The 16,111-nt window shown below is 40.8% G+C and overlaps 1 protein-coding gene across 3 annotated transcripts in view; it reads right to left on the bottom strand.

Annotated features, from left to right (window-relative positions):
- Window positions 1–16,111, bottom strand: part of LOC133556491 (uncharacterized) — a 60,166-nt gene that overhangs the window by 35,084 nt on the left and 8,971 nt on the right. For all 3 annotated transcript variants that reach the window (XR_009807528.1, XR_009807529.1, XM_061906458.1), the window contains exons 3-9: window positions 14,166–14,259; window positions 9,949–10,003; window positions 5,854–5,994; window positions 5,616–5,776; window positions 5,433–5,531; window positions 861–1,006; window positions 602–773 (exon numbers count right to left, since the gene is read on the bottom strand). Coding sequence is in view for 1 of the 3 variants with exons in the window: in XM_061906458.1 (XP_061762442.1) it covers window positions 602–773; window positions 861–1,006; window positions 5,433–5,531; window positions 5,616–5,776; window positions 5,854–5,994; window positions 9,949–10,003; window positions 14,166–14,259 (868 nt within the window). In the remaining 2 variants the exon portion in view is untranslated. The remainder of the gene's footprint in view (window positions 1–601; window positions 774–860; window positions 1,007–5,432; window positions 5,532–5,615; window positions 5,777–5,853; window positions 5,995–9,948; window positions 10,004–14,165; window positions 14,260–16,111) is intronic.

The following is a 16,111-nucleotide window of genomic DNA, read 5'->3' as shown; positions in this document are numbered from 1 at the left end:
AAAAACCAAAGTTTTGCGTTTATATTTTTGTTCAGTATAGTTAGGTTGAGAGATGTATTTTTTTTTATACATTCTGTGTTCCAAGATTGTGAACGATAGACAACATTTTAAAAAAGGGCAGTTCACTTTTAATTTATCTAGCACTTATGATATTATAAAATTATATTGCTGAATAAACAATATGTCTAATATTTGTATTTCTGACAGTCCAAATACTTTATGGAGACACCCACAAAGATGGGATATTCTCTATCTCTCAATCATCTGTCTTCATAGCCTGATCGCCTACTTCTCACAGCCATGTGTGTGTAATTGTGCCAACTTGCAGAGGCGTACTAAATATAGACGTTCTGATAATCACCATATATTCTGCGTATACATGAAGGCAGACACGGTAAATGGATTGCGTTTGCTATTTTGCTCAATTAAGAAACACAGCCTTCTGTACACAAGTTTAGTAGATTAGCTTTGCGGCAAATATCAAGTTTTCACGTGTTTGTATACCCAAAATGTTTAAGGCTGCATCATATTGGGAGATACAAATGATTGCAGCCCTTTTTAACTATAAGAGACCCTAATGAGTATGAACTAAGGGACTCACTGTACAGACAGAAAGGGTGTGTGCCAGCCCCTCTCCCATCAGATTACTCAGCTGCTCCTTGGGGAAAGTGCTCAGAATGAAACTGAGAATGAAGAGCAGAGGAAGGACAACTCCCATAGCACCACATACGAACGAGTGCAGTCGAACGCTTTTGTTGTATGAGGCATCAGTTCTGCAGGTTATACAAGAGGGGATAAATACAATATCATACTCTCACATATAACCTGCTTTGTGTTATGTTGTAGTTGAGGCGTCTCACCTGTCCTGTTGTAGTCTGCTGCTGATGGTAAAGCAAATTAGATCACAGTCTTTTTCTAACTGGTCCAAAGTTCTCTGCACAGCCTGGTTGATGGTCTTTTCGATGGTCTGACAAACTCCGTCGATTTGGTTCACACAGCGGTTTGGCTGAGCGAGACACATACGTTTCAGTTTCGGTGTGGGTGGCACATGCACTTTAGTGTGGCAGAAGCAGAACTTAGTTCAGGTAGTCTGGACACAAATGGTATCATAAATAGAGGATGCTGATTGGGTCTTTGCAGCTTTAAATCAGCATGGTGCTATGATTTAGGGCCACTGTCAAAGGGGGATGACCAACGGCCTGTGCTCTCATCTTATTGCATTAAAATAAATGTTCTTCTTCTAGCCATCAGCAGCACACAGGAAATAGATTGCATTCCTAATCAATGGTATTTGACCTCAAGGACATCTAATGCTTAAATCCAGACCTCTAGCTAGAACAGGATATGGTATTTAATAAAAAACAACACTACAGGAAAAAAACATGGTGCACACGGTCCTAAAAAATGAACTCATGTGATTTTCAAGACGGCTCTATTATTGTTTCATTATTTGATTTTATACACACAGATGACCATTACAAGAGCTGTGTCAAACATTTTGCATTTCACCCTCTGGGGCATATGTAATTAAATAGCAGTTAAAGAGGCTTTTGGCAACTCTTCAGATGCCTAAAGGCCGCTAACTTTCCGATGTTTTTTAAGCGTTATATTCAACCGTCTTACGGCTATATGACGAAACTACATACGTGCGTAACACATGCATGCGCATTAGCTTTGGTTGTCGTTAGCTAACAGTAGCCATTTGGACAATAAGCATTATTTTTTATTAAATATATAGATTCTATCATTACAACATGACGGCAAATTGTTCATTACTTCTCTAAGAATGCTTCTGTATGTGTGCACGGCTTTGATGCAGGATTGGCTTTTCTGCAGTGACATGTTTGCCATTTGTATTTAGGAATAAAGTTTATTAAAATATTTGAGCAGAAAAAAATTTAACAAATATGAATCAAAGTTTTTTATACATGTTTAACTCCGTGGGGACTTTTCATCCTGGCGGGACTTAACTGGACAAAAATTATTTCCCAGTGTATCGTCGATATTTTAAAGACTTGTAAATAAATATATTAAAATTGAGCATGATAAACCTTATTAAGAAAAAAATGATTCTAATCAGACTAACACAACTGAACTTGTGGCCAAAAATAGAGCTCAAATGTACCTAAAAGAACAAAAAAATTCCCTAAGGTTTAAAAAGATATTTATGCTCAATTTTGATTGAATCACAGTATTATTGAATAACATCTTCCGTGTAGTGGTTTTTGTGACCGTTCCTAATATTTTGGTTTCACATTTCGCCACACCAAACTTGAAATATTGCGGCTTCACCAAATCACATATGTTTTTCTTTGATTAAGGATATCCTACAACATTTTTGCCCTAAATTAAGCATTTTCAAGCAAAAACTGGCTAAATAGACTAAAAATATAGATATTAAAGTAATATGGGCCACGTGATGAGACCAAACAAGATCAAGCCTTAGGCAGCGTTACAATATTGGATTAAAAGAGTGTAAGGGTGACTAAAAAGTGTAATTCAGGACTATTCATCTGGGGTCCCATGGGCCAAATCCTGCCCAGGAATGATACCAAAACGGCCCTCGAGTTCAATTCAAAACTTGGGAACAAACATTTTTGCAGCAGGTTTCTGAAAACACTGCAGTGCTCCTGTTGTATAGAAGAACTTTGACCACTAAACACGTTGGCACTGACATGTCGACTGGTTGGGAAAACTCATATGCACCCTCATGGATCCTGCCGAGAGTAAAGAGTTGGTCCACAGTTCCACGACCAAAACAAAAACCACACTGCTCCTCCTGAAGCTGAGGTTCGACTATCCGACACAGCCTCCTCTCCAGTACACCTGAATAGACCTTACCAGGAAGTCTGAGGAGTGTGATCTCACGATAGTTGGACCACACCACTCCGGTTCCCCTTTAAATAGAGGAACCACCACCCCATTCTCTCAATCCAGAGGCAGCGCCCCCGATGTCCACACAATGCTGCAGAGTCTTGTCAACCACGACAGCCCCACAGCATCCAGAGCCTCAAGGAACTTAACTATCTCGGCAGCCTCAGCTCCAGAAATAGGAAATAGCCCCACCGCAGAGTCCCCAGGCACTGCTTCCTCATTATAAGGTGTGCAGGTGGGATTAAGGAGGTCGTCGAAGTATTCCTTCCACCGATCCACAACATCCACAGTCGACGTCAGCAGCACATCATCCACACCACACACGGTGTTGACAGTGCACTGCTTCACCCTCCTGTGGCGGCGGATGGTGCTCCAGAATCGCTTTGAAGCCATTCGGAAGTCGTTATCCATGGCTTCTCCGAACTCCCCCCATGTCAGAGTTTTTGCGTCCGCGACCACTGAAGCCAAACACCGCTTGGCCTGTCGGTACCTATCCGCTTCCCCCGGAGTCCCATGAGCAAACAGGACCAGATAGCACTCCATAAGCTTAATAACATTCCTCACCGTTTGTGTCCACCAGCGGGTTCTGGGATTACCACCACGGCAGGCACCTACCACCTTGCAGCCACAGCTCCAATCAGCTGTCTCAGCAATAGTGACACAGAAAATGGCCCACTCGGACTCAAAATCCATACCATGTTCAAAGTTCTCCCGGTGGTGGGAATTGAAACTCTATCTAACTGGAGACTCTGCCATACGTTACCAGCAGACCCTTACAATATGTTAGGGCCTGCCAGGTCTGTCCGGCATCTTCCCACACCATCAAAGCCGACTCACAATCAGGTGGTGATCGACCCCTCTCTTCATCTGACTGACCACAAATCTGATGACACAACCACAGAGTCGATCATCAAACTGCGGTTTAGGGTGTCCTGGTGCCAAGTGCAAATATTGTCATACTTATGTTTGAACATGCTGTTTGTTACGGACAATCTGACGAGCATAGAAGTTCAATAACAAAACATTACTCTGGTTCAGATCAGGGCGGCCGTTTCTCTCAATCACGCCTCTTGAGGTTTTCCCAAGGAGAACAAGGGAATCACCAGAGGGAACACTCTCCAGTACTCCCTCTAAGGACTCCCAAAAGGGCGGGTACTCTGAACTGTGTTTGGTGCGTAAACCCGTCCCCGCACCTGGAGGCGGTGAGTAGATACCCTTTCGTCTACTGGGTTAAACTCGAACGTGCAGGCTCCGTGCCGCGGGGCAACAAGCATTTCCACCTCTGCCCGTCAACTCACACTGCTGGCAACGCCAGAGTGGAAGACAGTCCATCCCCTATCGAGAGAACTGGTTCCAGAGCCCTTGCTATGTGCCGAAGTGAAACAGACTAGATCCTGCCGGAACTTCTCTATCTCGCTCACCAGCTCAGGCTCCTTCCCCCCTAGTGAGGTGATGTTCCACTTCCCAAGAGCTAGCTTCTGTAGCCGAGGATCGGACCGCCAAGGGCCCTGCCTTCGACTGCCGCTCAGCTCACAAAGCACCCAACTTCTATGGGTTGTGAGGCCATTGAAGGGAGGACCCATGTTGCCGCTTCAGACTGTGCCCAGCCGAGCCCCATGGAGGCAGGCCCGGCCACCAGGCGCTCGCCATCGAGCCCTACCTCCAGGCCTGGCTCCAGAGGGGGGCTCCAGTGACCCGCATCCAGGTGAGGCAAACCTTGGTCCTCAATTTTTTTCTTATTCACGGAAGTCTTTGAGCTGCTCTTTGTCGGGTTCCGCACCCAGGACCTGTTTGTCATGGAAGACCCTCCCAGAGGCTTTGAATCCCCGGACAACATAGGATCAGTGGGACACGCAAACTCCTCCACTACGGTAAGGTAGCACTTAGGGAGGAGTATTTATTTAGAAGGTTGGAGACAGTTTTTTTTGTTGCTAGAACCATGAAAATATTTTATTAATAATTGATGATTCCTACATTAGTGCAAATTAATTTATCGCGGTCATGTGTGTAACCAATTAACAGCGATAAAAGAGCGATTACTGTACATTAAAAAAGACCAAATATTAGAAAAAGCGCCCAGTGTGATACAGTGCAAATGTACACAATTGCAAGCTACATTTTATTAAATTCAGCCTTTAAATGAGCAACATATTTGTCAAAGTAACATTTACGATAGAGTTCTTGTAATTCAGGACTGTACAAAAAATGTTTTTATAAAGGGCAACATACTGAAAAATAAAGGAACATGGGGGACCACTTAGATACATTTTGTAGAGTTGATCTAAAATGAATCTACATTGTTTATGTACACTTTTGATTTATACAGTATGTGACCAAGCAAATAATGGTAGTGTTATATATAAAATATGCCTTTAATGAATTATTTGATTTTTCAGAACATGTCAAGGGCCAATAAAAAACTAGCTGCGAAGCGAAAATGGCCTATGGGCTGCATTTTGAACACCCCTGTTGTATTTGATAATTAGATTGTAAAAGTAGTCAAAATGTTGTGGCTGGTTTGGGTACATGCATTGTAAAGAATGTGAGCAAACACCTACCTTCTGCGGGTTAGGGATATATATTGTTGGCATTTCAAAACCACATTTGTTGAGACCTGGGCGGCGGCACAATTCCTGGACAATCTGCATCATCACTCTCTGCACATAAAAATTATTTTGGGATCAATTAGCTGACGTTTTTTTTAAATGACCAAAGTTAAAACACGCTGTCAGCTTACGCACTTGTCGATCGGTTTCCTTTCCAGCTTCGTCAGCTTTGCTGAGGTAGAACAACAGCTTGTCCCCACACTTCTCACTCAGCTTCTCCACAATGTTCAGCGTGCGCTTGCACAGCGCCTGACCCATGGGGTCAAAGAACACAAATATCAGGTCCGACTGCTCTCCTGCACAACAAAGAAACAATGAAACCTTACAAAATATATATATATAGTGCCCATTTTCCGCTATACAGAGGACTTACCTAACCATGTGATGGCGCTGTTAACATTAAAAGGGTAGATCATGTCCCCATCCACTAAGCCTGGTGTGTCCACAAAGGTCACAAGGCTGAACTTCTTCTGCTTGGAGGTGGATATCTCAGCAGATAGATAGTCCATAACACCTGTAATATAAAATACACAATTTGTGAGGCATGCAGAAGTAGGAAAATATCACATAAATTACGTACAACACAAGTATTTTTCAGAGTTAATCAACAAGAAACAGGTGTGTGCCAAATTCTGAATTAAATTGAAAAATGTCACTCGAATTCCAATCTATTCTATGAATTTTAAATGAGGTGGCAAATAGAAAGTAGAATTGCAATTTGAATTGAAAGAAGCAAAATCAAAATTCAAGGAAGTCCCAATTAATATTGTTGGTGTATTCCAGAATAGTATAGTCCATACATGACTGGTTCATATATTTTATAGAAATATTATTAATACTTGTACACATTACATTTTAATTACAGCAAATGAAAAAAAATTCTATAAGTCAGATATTATTTTTATGTATTATAACTTATAAATTGGGGAAAATAGTAGAGAAATACTTAATTTGCTATAATGTTTCACTTCATCCTAGAACTCAAAATGGTTGCCAAACCCTTTTAAGACATTTGTTTGAAAGCCTCTCAATTGACAAATTTGATTGAATAAATTATTGCATTGACCAACATTGTGTCATTTCTTGTTCATTTTGAAGTGAAAAGAATATTACAAATGGGTACTCAAAATGGAGGGAACATGAGGTTTAACTTTAGTGTTTGTAAACTAATTTAAGTAATTAAGCCAAAATCTTCCTGACACATGACAAATTATTTCGAGTACTTGGATAAAGGGAATTTCTCTAAATGGCAATGACTTTCATTCCACTTCCTCCAGTTACAGTTGAAAATCCTCTGGAACGGAGAGAATTCCATTCAATTCAAATTATCGAAATACATTTTGCACAAGCCAGATAGGAAAAACTAAAGTAGTGTACATAAAAAAATAAGACCACTTATTCGTATCTTTAAATGCATGCCATCTAGTTAAAAACAAGTATGGACAACATCGGACAAAACAACTACTCTAGTAATGACTTCATAAAGGAACATGAGTGATAATTTTAACACATACAGTACATGAATTTGCCAAGTTACAGTTCTCCCCTGCCCCATCCCCTGGTGTGGAGAGATCTGTTGTCATGGTTACACACAACAGCTCTTCAACTGGCAGCTTTAGCTAGGACATAAAGCTAGCCAGTGAAGAACGACTGTGAGGCAACGCACTTTGAGATTTCAACACTTCCACCAGAACAGGACAACTATTGAGACCTACCCGCCGCATTCTCGCACGACACTACTGACAAACCCCCTCTCTTTCTTCAAACACAGGCACACACACACACGATGACACTGAGGGGTATTTCACAGAGCGTAGCAGGTGTCAGAAGGCAACACAAATCACATCCTTGTGCTGCACATAGTGGAGATGCTCGATGTGGAACATTAGCATTCCCTTATGTTGCTCTCACATCAACATGGCCAACCAACATCAATGCAGCTATCAGACAGCACATAGCAAAGAGGTGTATCCTGTTAGGGATGCAACAATTATAGATTTTTGACTGTACGATTATAGTCGGAGTAATCACAGTTACACAATTATTAGGTATAGATTAGTTTCACAACAAAAAATTATAAAATCAGACACGAGCGATGTTGATGTTATTTATTACTGTCAGTAATAACAATAATAATTAATAACATTATAATAACAGTACAAAATAATAAATAAAAACACTTATTATTATTGTATTATTTATAAGACTAACATTAACTGTATTGATCCAGTGGAAAAATGCTACTCATAAACTCAAGTGTTATTGTCATCAACTGTCATTCATGCCTTTTTGTCATTTTCAATATTCTTTGTAATACTGTGTTAATAATAACTGGAATGCACATAATTCAATCCAATCACATAGTGTGGTTATCCTACAAGATCTTGATGTTGTGTTAGTGTTTTACACTTGCTATATTAATTTACAATGCCTATAGTTTATTCAACACAGGGGAAAAATTAATCGAACGTTAAATGTCACTGAATAAAGCCACTGACAAGTGAACCTGTTGCTGTTTGTTTACACTGAACTGACTCAACACTGAGGTACTGGTTGTAAGTGATACTTCCATATTTAACTCTTTACCATCTCAATTCTTCAGTAAGTAACTTGCCACTACCATAATTTAACTGTTATTATGTCTTACCTTTGCTTTGCCGGGTAAAGCTGGGTGGTGATGCCACAAATGCTGCACCATATTGGATGTATTAGACACATTAGCCGGTAATTTATTTCGGCATCTTTTGCAAATGAGTGAGCCACTGTCCTCTATTGTAATTGTTTAAGTACTCGAAATGTTATCACAATGTTGACTTTAGCTAATGTAGCATACTAGCGTCTCTCTTGATAAGTGCAAATAAGCGAGTGAACCGCTGGTGTAACTTTGTTTTTGTTTAGTACATGTTGTGTCGACCACTAGGCCACCTACTCAGTGGCCTAGTGGTTAGAGTGTCCGCCCTAAAATCGGTAGGTTGGGAGTTCAAACTCCGGCCGAGTCATACCAAAGACTATAAAAAAAATGGGACCCATTGCCTCCCTGCTTGGCACTCAGCATCAAGGGTTGGAATTGGGGGTTAAATCACCATTAATGATTCCCGGGCGTGGCACCGCTGATGCCCACTTCTCCCCTCACCTCCCAGGGGGTGATCAAGGGGATGGGTCAAATGCAGAGGACAAATTTCACCACACCTAGTGTTTGTGTGACAATCATTGGTTCTTTAACTTTAAAATAACATAGCATAATTTCCTCTTATAGTGAAGAGGACTGAAACACACTGTGTAGTGGGGCTGTTGCGATTAAATAACTGACTTTTATATTTACTCTTAATAGCAAAACCGGTTAATTGTTGCTATATTCTGCACAAAGCTGTTCCTTTGACATATAAGACATTTGTGTCAAGGTAAGTACAGAAGCCTAAAATATGTTTGACACTAATATAAACTATTGAAGTGATTCCCACAGCAACACCTGAGAGAGCTGAAGCTCACCAATTAGTGCTATGTTTCCATGAAGTGGATCCTGCGTATGATCCTGTAATAACGAAGGGAAGATCACTTCATAGAATAGACGGGCCCAACAAGACGCATTTAGAGAAAACCTAAAAATCTGCTATTAAAACTCCTGAGATGACGACTAGCGATAAGACTTTAAAGGATATCCCCCAACTGAATAATCAGCTGCCTTTTATGTAAGGATCCATACAGCATTTCTGATGAGTCATCTTCAGTTTTTCTGCAAGGCAAACAAATGCCTCTTCTCGAGCATTTCCAAGCGGTAGCACCACGTTTAAATTAAAAACAAAAAACAAAAAACAAAAAAAGCATCCTTGTATTCCAGAGCCGATCCGGCGAGGTTCCGGGGCCACAGAAGCAGAGCTGTGCTGTCTCTTATGGCTCGGACATTTCTCGGCAGCTCCTCCTGCCTACACCGCCCTGCTGTGACTCACACCGTACTGCCAGCACCCAGTGAACCTTCATTCCCACTGCACAAGCATACATCAATGCACAGACTCCCCCTACCGCACCCCACCCCCCGGACATCTCTGCATCCCTGCCACTGCCTCCCCTCGGCAGACACACCCAGACACGAGCAGCTTGTCATCCCCAGCCTCAAGACCACTGCCGATGCAGGAATAACAATTGTCTTAGAAGACTGATTTTAATCAGAGCGATTCCGTCATAATCATGTCAGGGACAAATAGTACTGATGTGCATTTGAAAGTCATTGGATGACTCAGGCATGATTGAGGTTTATTCACGATTTACGAGGAAGCATTGTGTGACAAAAGACATACGTACTGATAAATTAATGTGATAAAAGTCTTTACTTTGCACAGTAAAATCAATTGTCTTTTTGTGTCTGTTACAATAAGTAATCACATATTATCTTTAACAATGGACTAGGTCAGAGCATGGTGCTAACGTGGGGATCCAAAATGAGCGGTTATCTTTATGGAAAAAGGCTTACCTTTAAACTCAAGGAGCGGTCGAAAATGGGGGTATAGATGAAGTGTTGCATTCCCCTGTGAAAAAAAGGAAGAGGAGGAGAGAATTGATATGTAGTCGTTTCCTCAGCAGCAAGTCTGCTCTCTTTAGAGTGCTTGCAATATGATTTACTAGTCTTTCTCTCTGATATCAGAGCAGGAGAATATCTGCAAAGAATGTAGGTTCCTGCTGGGTCTGTTTATTCTAAGGATTTGCTGATCGGGAGATTTTTCTGAAAAAGTATGTGATCATCGTTGCCGATTAATGCATTTTATTGCCCAGCACAACTGCCGATCTCATCTGGCTGACACTGTATTTATTTTTGGTCTGCCGGCTGACAAAGTAGCTAGCAATTAGGTATCTCCGCACAGTGGGAAGCTGCTCCTCTAAACTATTAATAATCACCTGTGTTACTGCATTTCTTTGTATCTTAAGAAGTATCATTATCAAGTACCATTAACACTGGAGGACAAGGCTGAACATGTTACGTACAGAGGAAGAGAATAAGGTAGTTTAACTGTCAATACTTCTCAACAAAAAATACATTGAAAAATGTACAGTTAATGCACGTTATTGGTATCAGTATCGGCCATCTCCCTCATTAATGATCAGTTTCGGAATCGGCAGCATAAAACCCTAATCAGAACATCCCTATTCCATGTAAAGAGACCGTTTGTGTGAATTAGGTATTTCTCAACGGGGATAGCAAACTACTTAAACTAGCAACATTGTGGCGTCTGTCTCCTTTTATGGCCAATATTTCCTATGATGTAGAACATCACGGAGAGAAGCACTAAGTAAGTTTAAAGAAGTCTTACTTAAGATGAAAAGTACTGGACAATGGTGTCTCTCGGATAACCATGGCAATGGCAGATTGATACATGGATTTATAACAAAGATGTAAAAGTCTGGTCAAATGAGAAATGTGTGAGGAGCATGTCATTAAATGCAGCTCTTAACATCATGTTAAGGCTTGTTGTTGCTGGCATGACGTCAGGATGCAGAGACGGCAGGCGAAGTGCTGGTTAAATGTCCTCTTATTAGTGATAAATGAAGTAGCACCAGCTTGACCTACAGGTGATTAATATAGCTTCCAGCTCGGAATGAGATAAATCCAAAAACATAAGGGACACAACCTAACTGCACAGTGACGTACGGAAGATAATGAACCAGTGTCTGGGTGCTATAAACCAAACTCATTATTCTGGGGTCTGATTGCCTAAGAGACAGGTGTGGAGAGTAGCACCCGAAGCCAGGGGTGTTCATAGTGAGGCCTGGGGCCTTTCTTGGCCAGCAACCATTTTTATGGGCCCTTGACATGTTCTGAAATTTAAATGAATTCATTATTTTTATGGGCCCTTGACATGTTCTGAAATTTAAATGAATTCATTATGAATGAGGTGTATTATATATAACTATGGTTGGGCATCAAACATCGATGGGAACCAGGACTAACATTCCACTTCTCATGGAACTGTTAAATGTTTTTCATTTAGATTCCTAGTTTCGATGCCCGACTTAAACAAATAGCCACCACCAATGAAGAAGAAATAGCCTCAATAAACAAAGAAGAAAAAGCCACCACCAACAAGGAAGAAATAGCCACCGCCAACAAACAAGAAATAGTTGCACTAACGAAGACGAAATAGCTTCTGCTAACAAAGAATAAATAGCTGCCACCAATGAAGAAGAAATGGCTGGCACCAACAAAGAACGAGTCGCCACTAACGAAAAACAAACAGCTGCCACCTACAAAAAAGAAATAGCCGTTGTGAACAAAAAATAGCAGACGCCAATAAAGAATAAAAAGCGCCACTAACGCAGAAAAAAAAAGCCACCAACTACAAAGAAGAAATAGCTGCAACCAATGAGAAGAAATAACTGCCTCCCACAAAAAAATTGCTGCAGCCAACAAAACAGAAAAAGCAAGACCAACAAATAATAAATAGCCATCACCAACAAAGAAGAAATAGCCCGCACCAAAAAAGAAGAAATAATCGTCACTTACAAAAAAGAAGTAGCAGCCACCTTCAAAGAAGTAGCCGCCAAGCATTTGAGTTAGATTTTATATCGAACATGCAAACATACAACATGATACATCACAATTTCCAGTTTCTCTTTTCAACATGTTTGAAAAGGAGTAAGAAGAAGCAGAGCTTGTTTAATTCTACCCCTTTTCTTTTACATAACAGTTGCTAAAACTTTTGTTCACTTATTGTTCTCAATTTTTTCACAATATACTGTAATCACAATAAAAATAAATAAATAAATAATAATTGGTGATGAACCGTAAGTTAAATTTCATGTGATGAAATGAATAAGATTATTTTGAGAATTAATGAATGGATGGATGAAATAAATTCAGAATGTTTACCATGGTTCTTCTTCTTTGTACTTTGTAAACACTAAGTTTGAAGAGTTTATTGAAGTGGATCATATTAGTCGATCGTTTGATTTATTTGGTTAATCCATTCGATAATTTAATTCCACTTACAGATATACTGAAGGTCTTAAGTCTTGTACGTACATACAAATCTTTTAAATTACATTTTTCTCTATGATTACATTTCTCTTCTTTTTTTTGAGAAGAATTGTTGTATATTCTTGGGTTGCAGGTTGTAGTTTGCTTTGTGTATAATTTTAGTTGTTTGCAAATTCACTATGTCGTGGAACTTCAGTATTTTTGATTCAATAAATAAAGGGTTCATATGTTCTCTATATCCAACATTATGTATTATTCGAACTGATCTTTTTTGTAACACCGTTAATGAATGAAGTGTAATTTTGTAGTTATTTCCCCATATTTCTACACAATAACTCAGATATGGTAACACTAGCGAGCAGCAGAGAATATGAAGTGATTTTTGGTCTAGAAAATGTTTTGCTTTATTCATTATTGATGTGTTTCTTGCCACTCTATGTTGTATATGTTTTACATGAGATTTCCAGTTCAATTTATCATCAATCATTTTACCTAGAAATTTGGTTTCATTTACTCTTTCAATTTCTATTCCGTCTATTTGTATTTGTGTTTGACTTTCTCTTGTACTGTTACCGAATAGCATTATTTTAGTTTTACTAAGATTCAACGATAGTCTGTTTTTGTCAAACCATGTTTTTGATTTGTTAATTTATTCTGTTATTTCTATTATCTTCTGTGTTCTCTCCTTAACAAAACACTATTGTATCATCCACGAATAATACTAACTTTAAATCTTTTGTAACTTTACAAATGTCATTTATATAGAGAATGAATAATTTAGGTCTTAGTATTATTCCTGAGGTACACCACATGATATTTAAGCACCCTTTGAGGAAAAAAAGAGGACAAATGACAAAAAAAGAAAATTTTTATGGGCACAAAGCGCTGCCATGCATGTCCCGAAAGAACATTTTGAAAATCAAGACATTTCCTGCAACTGGGTGCATTTCTACACTATATTTGACCTTTAGATTCATTCTCATCTACCAACCTCTTTAGGCTCTTTTTGACACTTAGTTGTCCAATTTTATTATTTTAAATAGACAATTTCCTAACATTATTATCATTGAAAATGTCAGGTAAAATTCTATAACATGCATGCTAAGACTCTATTCTGTAGCCACGCCACTTCGGGTATTTATACTTTCGGTGTTGTGATCTCTGTTTACGTTGCAACAGAACAAGAAAAAACAGAAGGGAATCTATTAAAATAAAAACTATTGATCGGAAATCAACACAAAATACAAGGAAAATGCAGGAAACAATGAAATAATGTAGAAACTACAGAAAAGATCAATATAGGGTGAAACCAATGACATGTTAATGTACTATTACACATGTACAGAGAAGAATGTTAAAAATGTACTTTAACCAGTCAGTTAATCAACATCTTGTGGTGGCAATGGTTTGACATTGGAACAAATTCGAGCTAATGTTATTATTTAATATGGGGAAAAAACAATTTAAAATTGAAATGTAGATTGTTACGACAAATGTTCACTGTGTTTTTTGTTTTAGTTACTGCTTGTATTTTGTGTGCGTGTATGTCTGTCTGTATGTGGCCACTGGTCGGCCCTAACATGCCAAAGGAGATGTGCTGGCAAACAAGCCAATAATGAATAGATCAACCTTCACAAGGGACATCCGAATTTCACACAAACACCAAACTGCATGGTAGCATTCCTTCCTACTTGAAAGTAGCATGCACTTCTTCTTACCGTCAATGATTCTCTTTTACGCCCACTTGTGATGAATGTGAAGCCCTGCGTTTCAATGGCAACACCAGTTTTTTGGATATGCTCCTCAACATACCTAAAACGAGAGTAAATGCATACGATATTCTAAATGCTAGTGTAGCATTTTTTGAAGATACATCAATTTTTATACAGTCTTTTGCAGTAGTTCTCAAATGGGGGTATGCCTACCCCTGAGGGTACTTGAAGGTATGCCAAGGGGTACGTGAAATTTAAAAATAATAAATTCTAAAAATAGCAACAATTCAAAAATCCTTTATAAATATATTTATTGAATGATACTTCAACAAAATATGAATGTAAGTTCATAAACTGAGAAAAGAAATGCAACAATGCAATATTCAGTGTTGACAGCTAGATTTGTTGTAAACATGTTCCATAAATGGACTTTTGTGCTCGTCAGTTTGTCCATAACAAACACCATGTTCAAACATAAGGGTGTCCATATGTGCACTTGGCACCAGGACACCCTAGGCCGCAGTTCCATGATCGACTTTGTAGTTGTGTCATCGGGTTTGCGGCCTCATGTTATGGACACTCGGGTGAAGAGAGGGGCGGAGCTTTCTACCGATCACCACCTGGTGGTGAGTTGGCTGCGATGGTGGGGGAGGATGCCGGACAGACCTGGAAGGCCCAAACGCATTGTGAGGGTCTGCTGGGAACGTCTGGCAGAGTCTCCTGTCAGACAAAGTTTCAATTCCCACCTCCGGAAGAACTTTGAACATGTCACGAGGGAGGTGCTGGACATTGAGTCCGAGTGGACCATGTTCCGCACCTCTATTGTCGAGGCGGCAGATCGGAGCTGTGGCCGCAAGGTAGTTGGTGCCTGTCGTGGCGGCAATCCTAAAACCCCTTGGTGGACACCAGCGGTGAGGGATGCCGTCAAGCTGAAGAAGGAGTCCTATCGGGTCCTTTTGGCTCATAGGACTCCGGAGGCAGTGGACAGGTACCGACAGGCCAAGCGGTGTGCAGCTTCAGCGGTCGCGGAGGCAAAAACTCGGACATGGGAAGAGTTCGGGGAAGCTATGGAAAACGACTTCCGGACGGCTTCGAAGCGATTCTGGACCACCGTCCGCCGCCTCAGGAAGGGGAAGCAGTGCACTATCAACACCGTGTATGGTGCGGATGGTGTTCTGCTGACCTCGACTGCGGATGTTGTGGACAGGTGGAAGGAATATTTCGAAGACCTCCTCAATCCCACCAACACGTCTTCCTATGAGGAAGCAGTGCCTGGGGAATCTGTGGTGGACTCTCCTATTTCTGGGGCTGAGGTCGCTGAGGTAGTTAAAAAGCTCCTCGGTGGCAAGGCCCCAGGGGTGGACGAGATCCGCCCGGAGTTCCTTAAGACTCTGGATGCTGTGGGGCTGTCTTGGTTGACAAGACTTTGCAGAATCGCGTGGACATCGGGGGCGGTACCTCTGGATTGGCAGACCGGGGTGGTGGTTCCTCTCTTTAAGAAGGGGGACCGGAGGGTGTGTTCCAACTATCGTGGGATCACACTCCTCAGCCTTCCCGGTAAGGTTTATTCAGGTGTACTGGAGAGGAGGATACGTCGGATAGTCGAACCTCGGATTCAGGAGGAACAGTGTGGTTTTCGTCCTGGTCGTGGAACTGTGGACCAGCTCTATACTCTCGGCAGGGTTCTTGAGGGTGCATGGGAGTTTGCCCAACCAGTCTACATGTGCTTTGTGGACTTGGAGAAGGCATTCGACCGTGTCCCTCGGGAAGTCCTGTGGGGAGTGCTCAGAGAGTATGGGGTATCGGACTGTCTTAGTGTGGCGGTCCGTTCCCTGTACGATCAGTGCCAGAGCTTGGTCCGCATTGCCGGCAGTAAGTCAAACACATTTCCAGTGAGGGTTGGACTCCGCCAAGGCTGTCCTTTGTCACCGATTCTGTTCATAACTTTTATG

Source organism: Nerophis ophidion, linkage group LG07 (assembly GCF_033978795.1).
Source record: "Nerophis ophidion isolate RoL-2023_Sa linkage group LG07, RoL_Noph_v1.0, whole genome shotgun sequence".
Taxonomy (NCBI): domain Eukaryota; kingdom Metazoa; phylum Chordata; class Actinopteri; order Syngnathiformes; family Syngnathidae; genus Nerophis; species Nerophis ophidion.
Note: the sequence above shows the minus strand (reverse complement) of the source record. Positions and strands in the feature narration are given on the sequence as shown.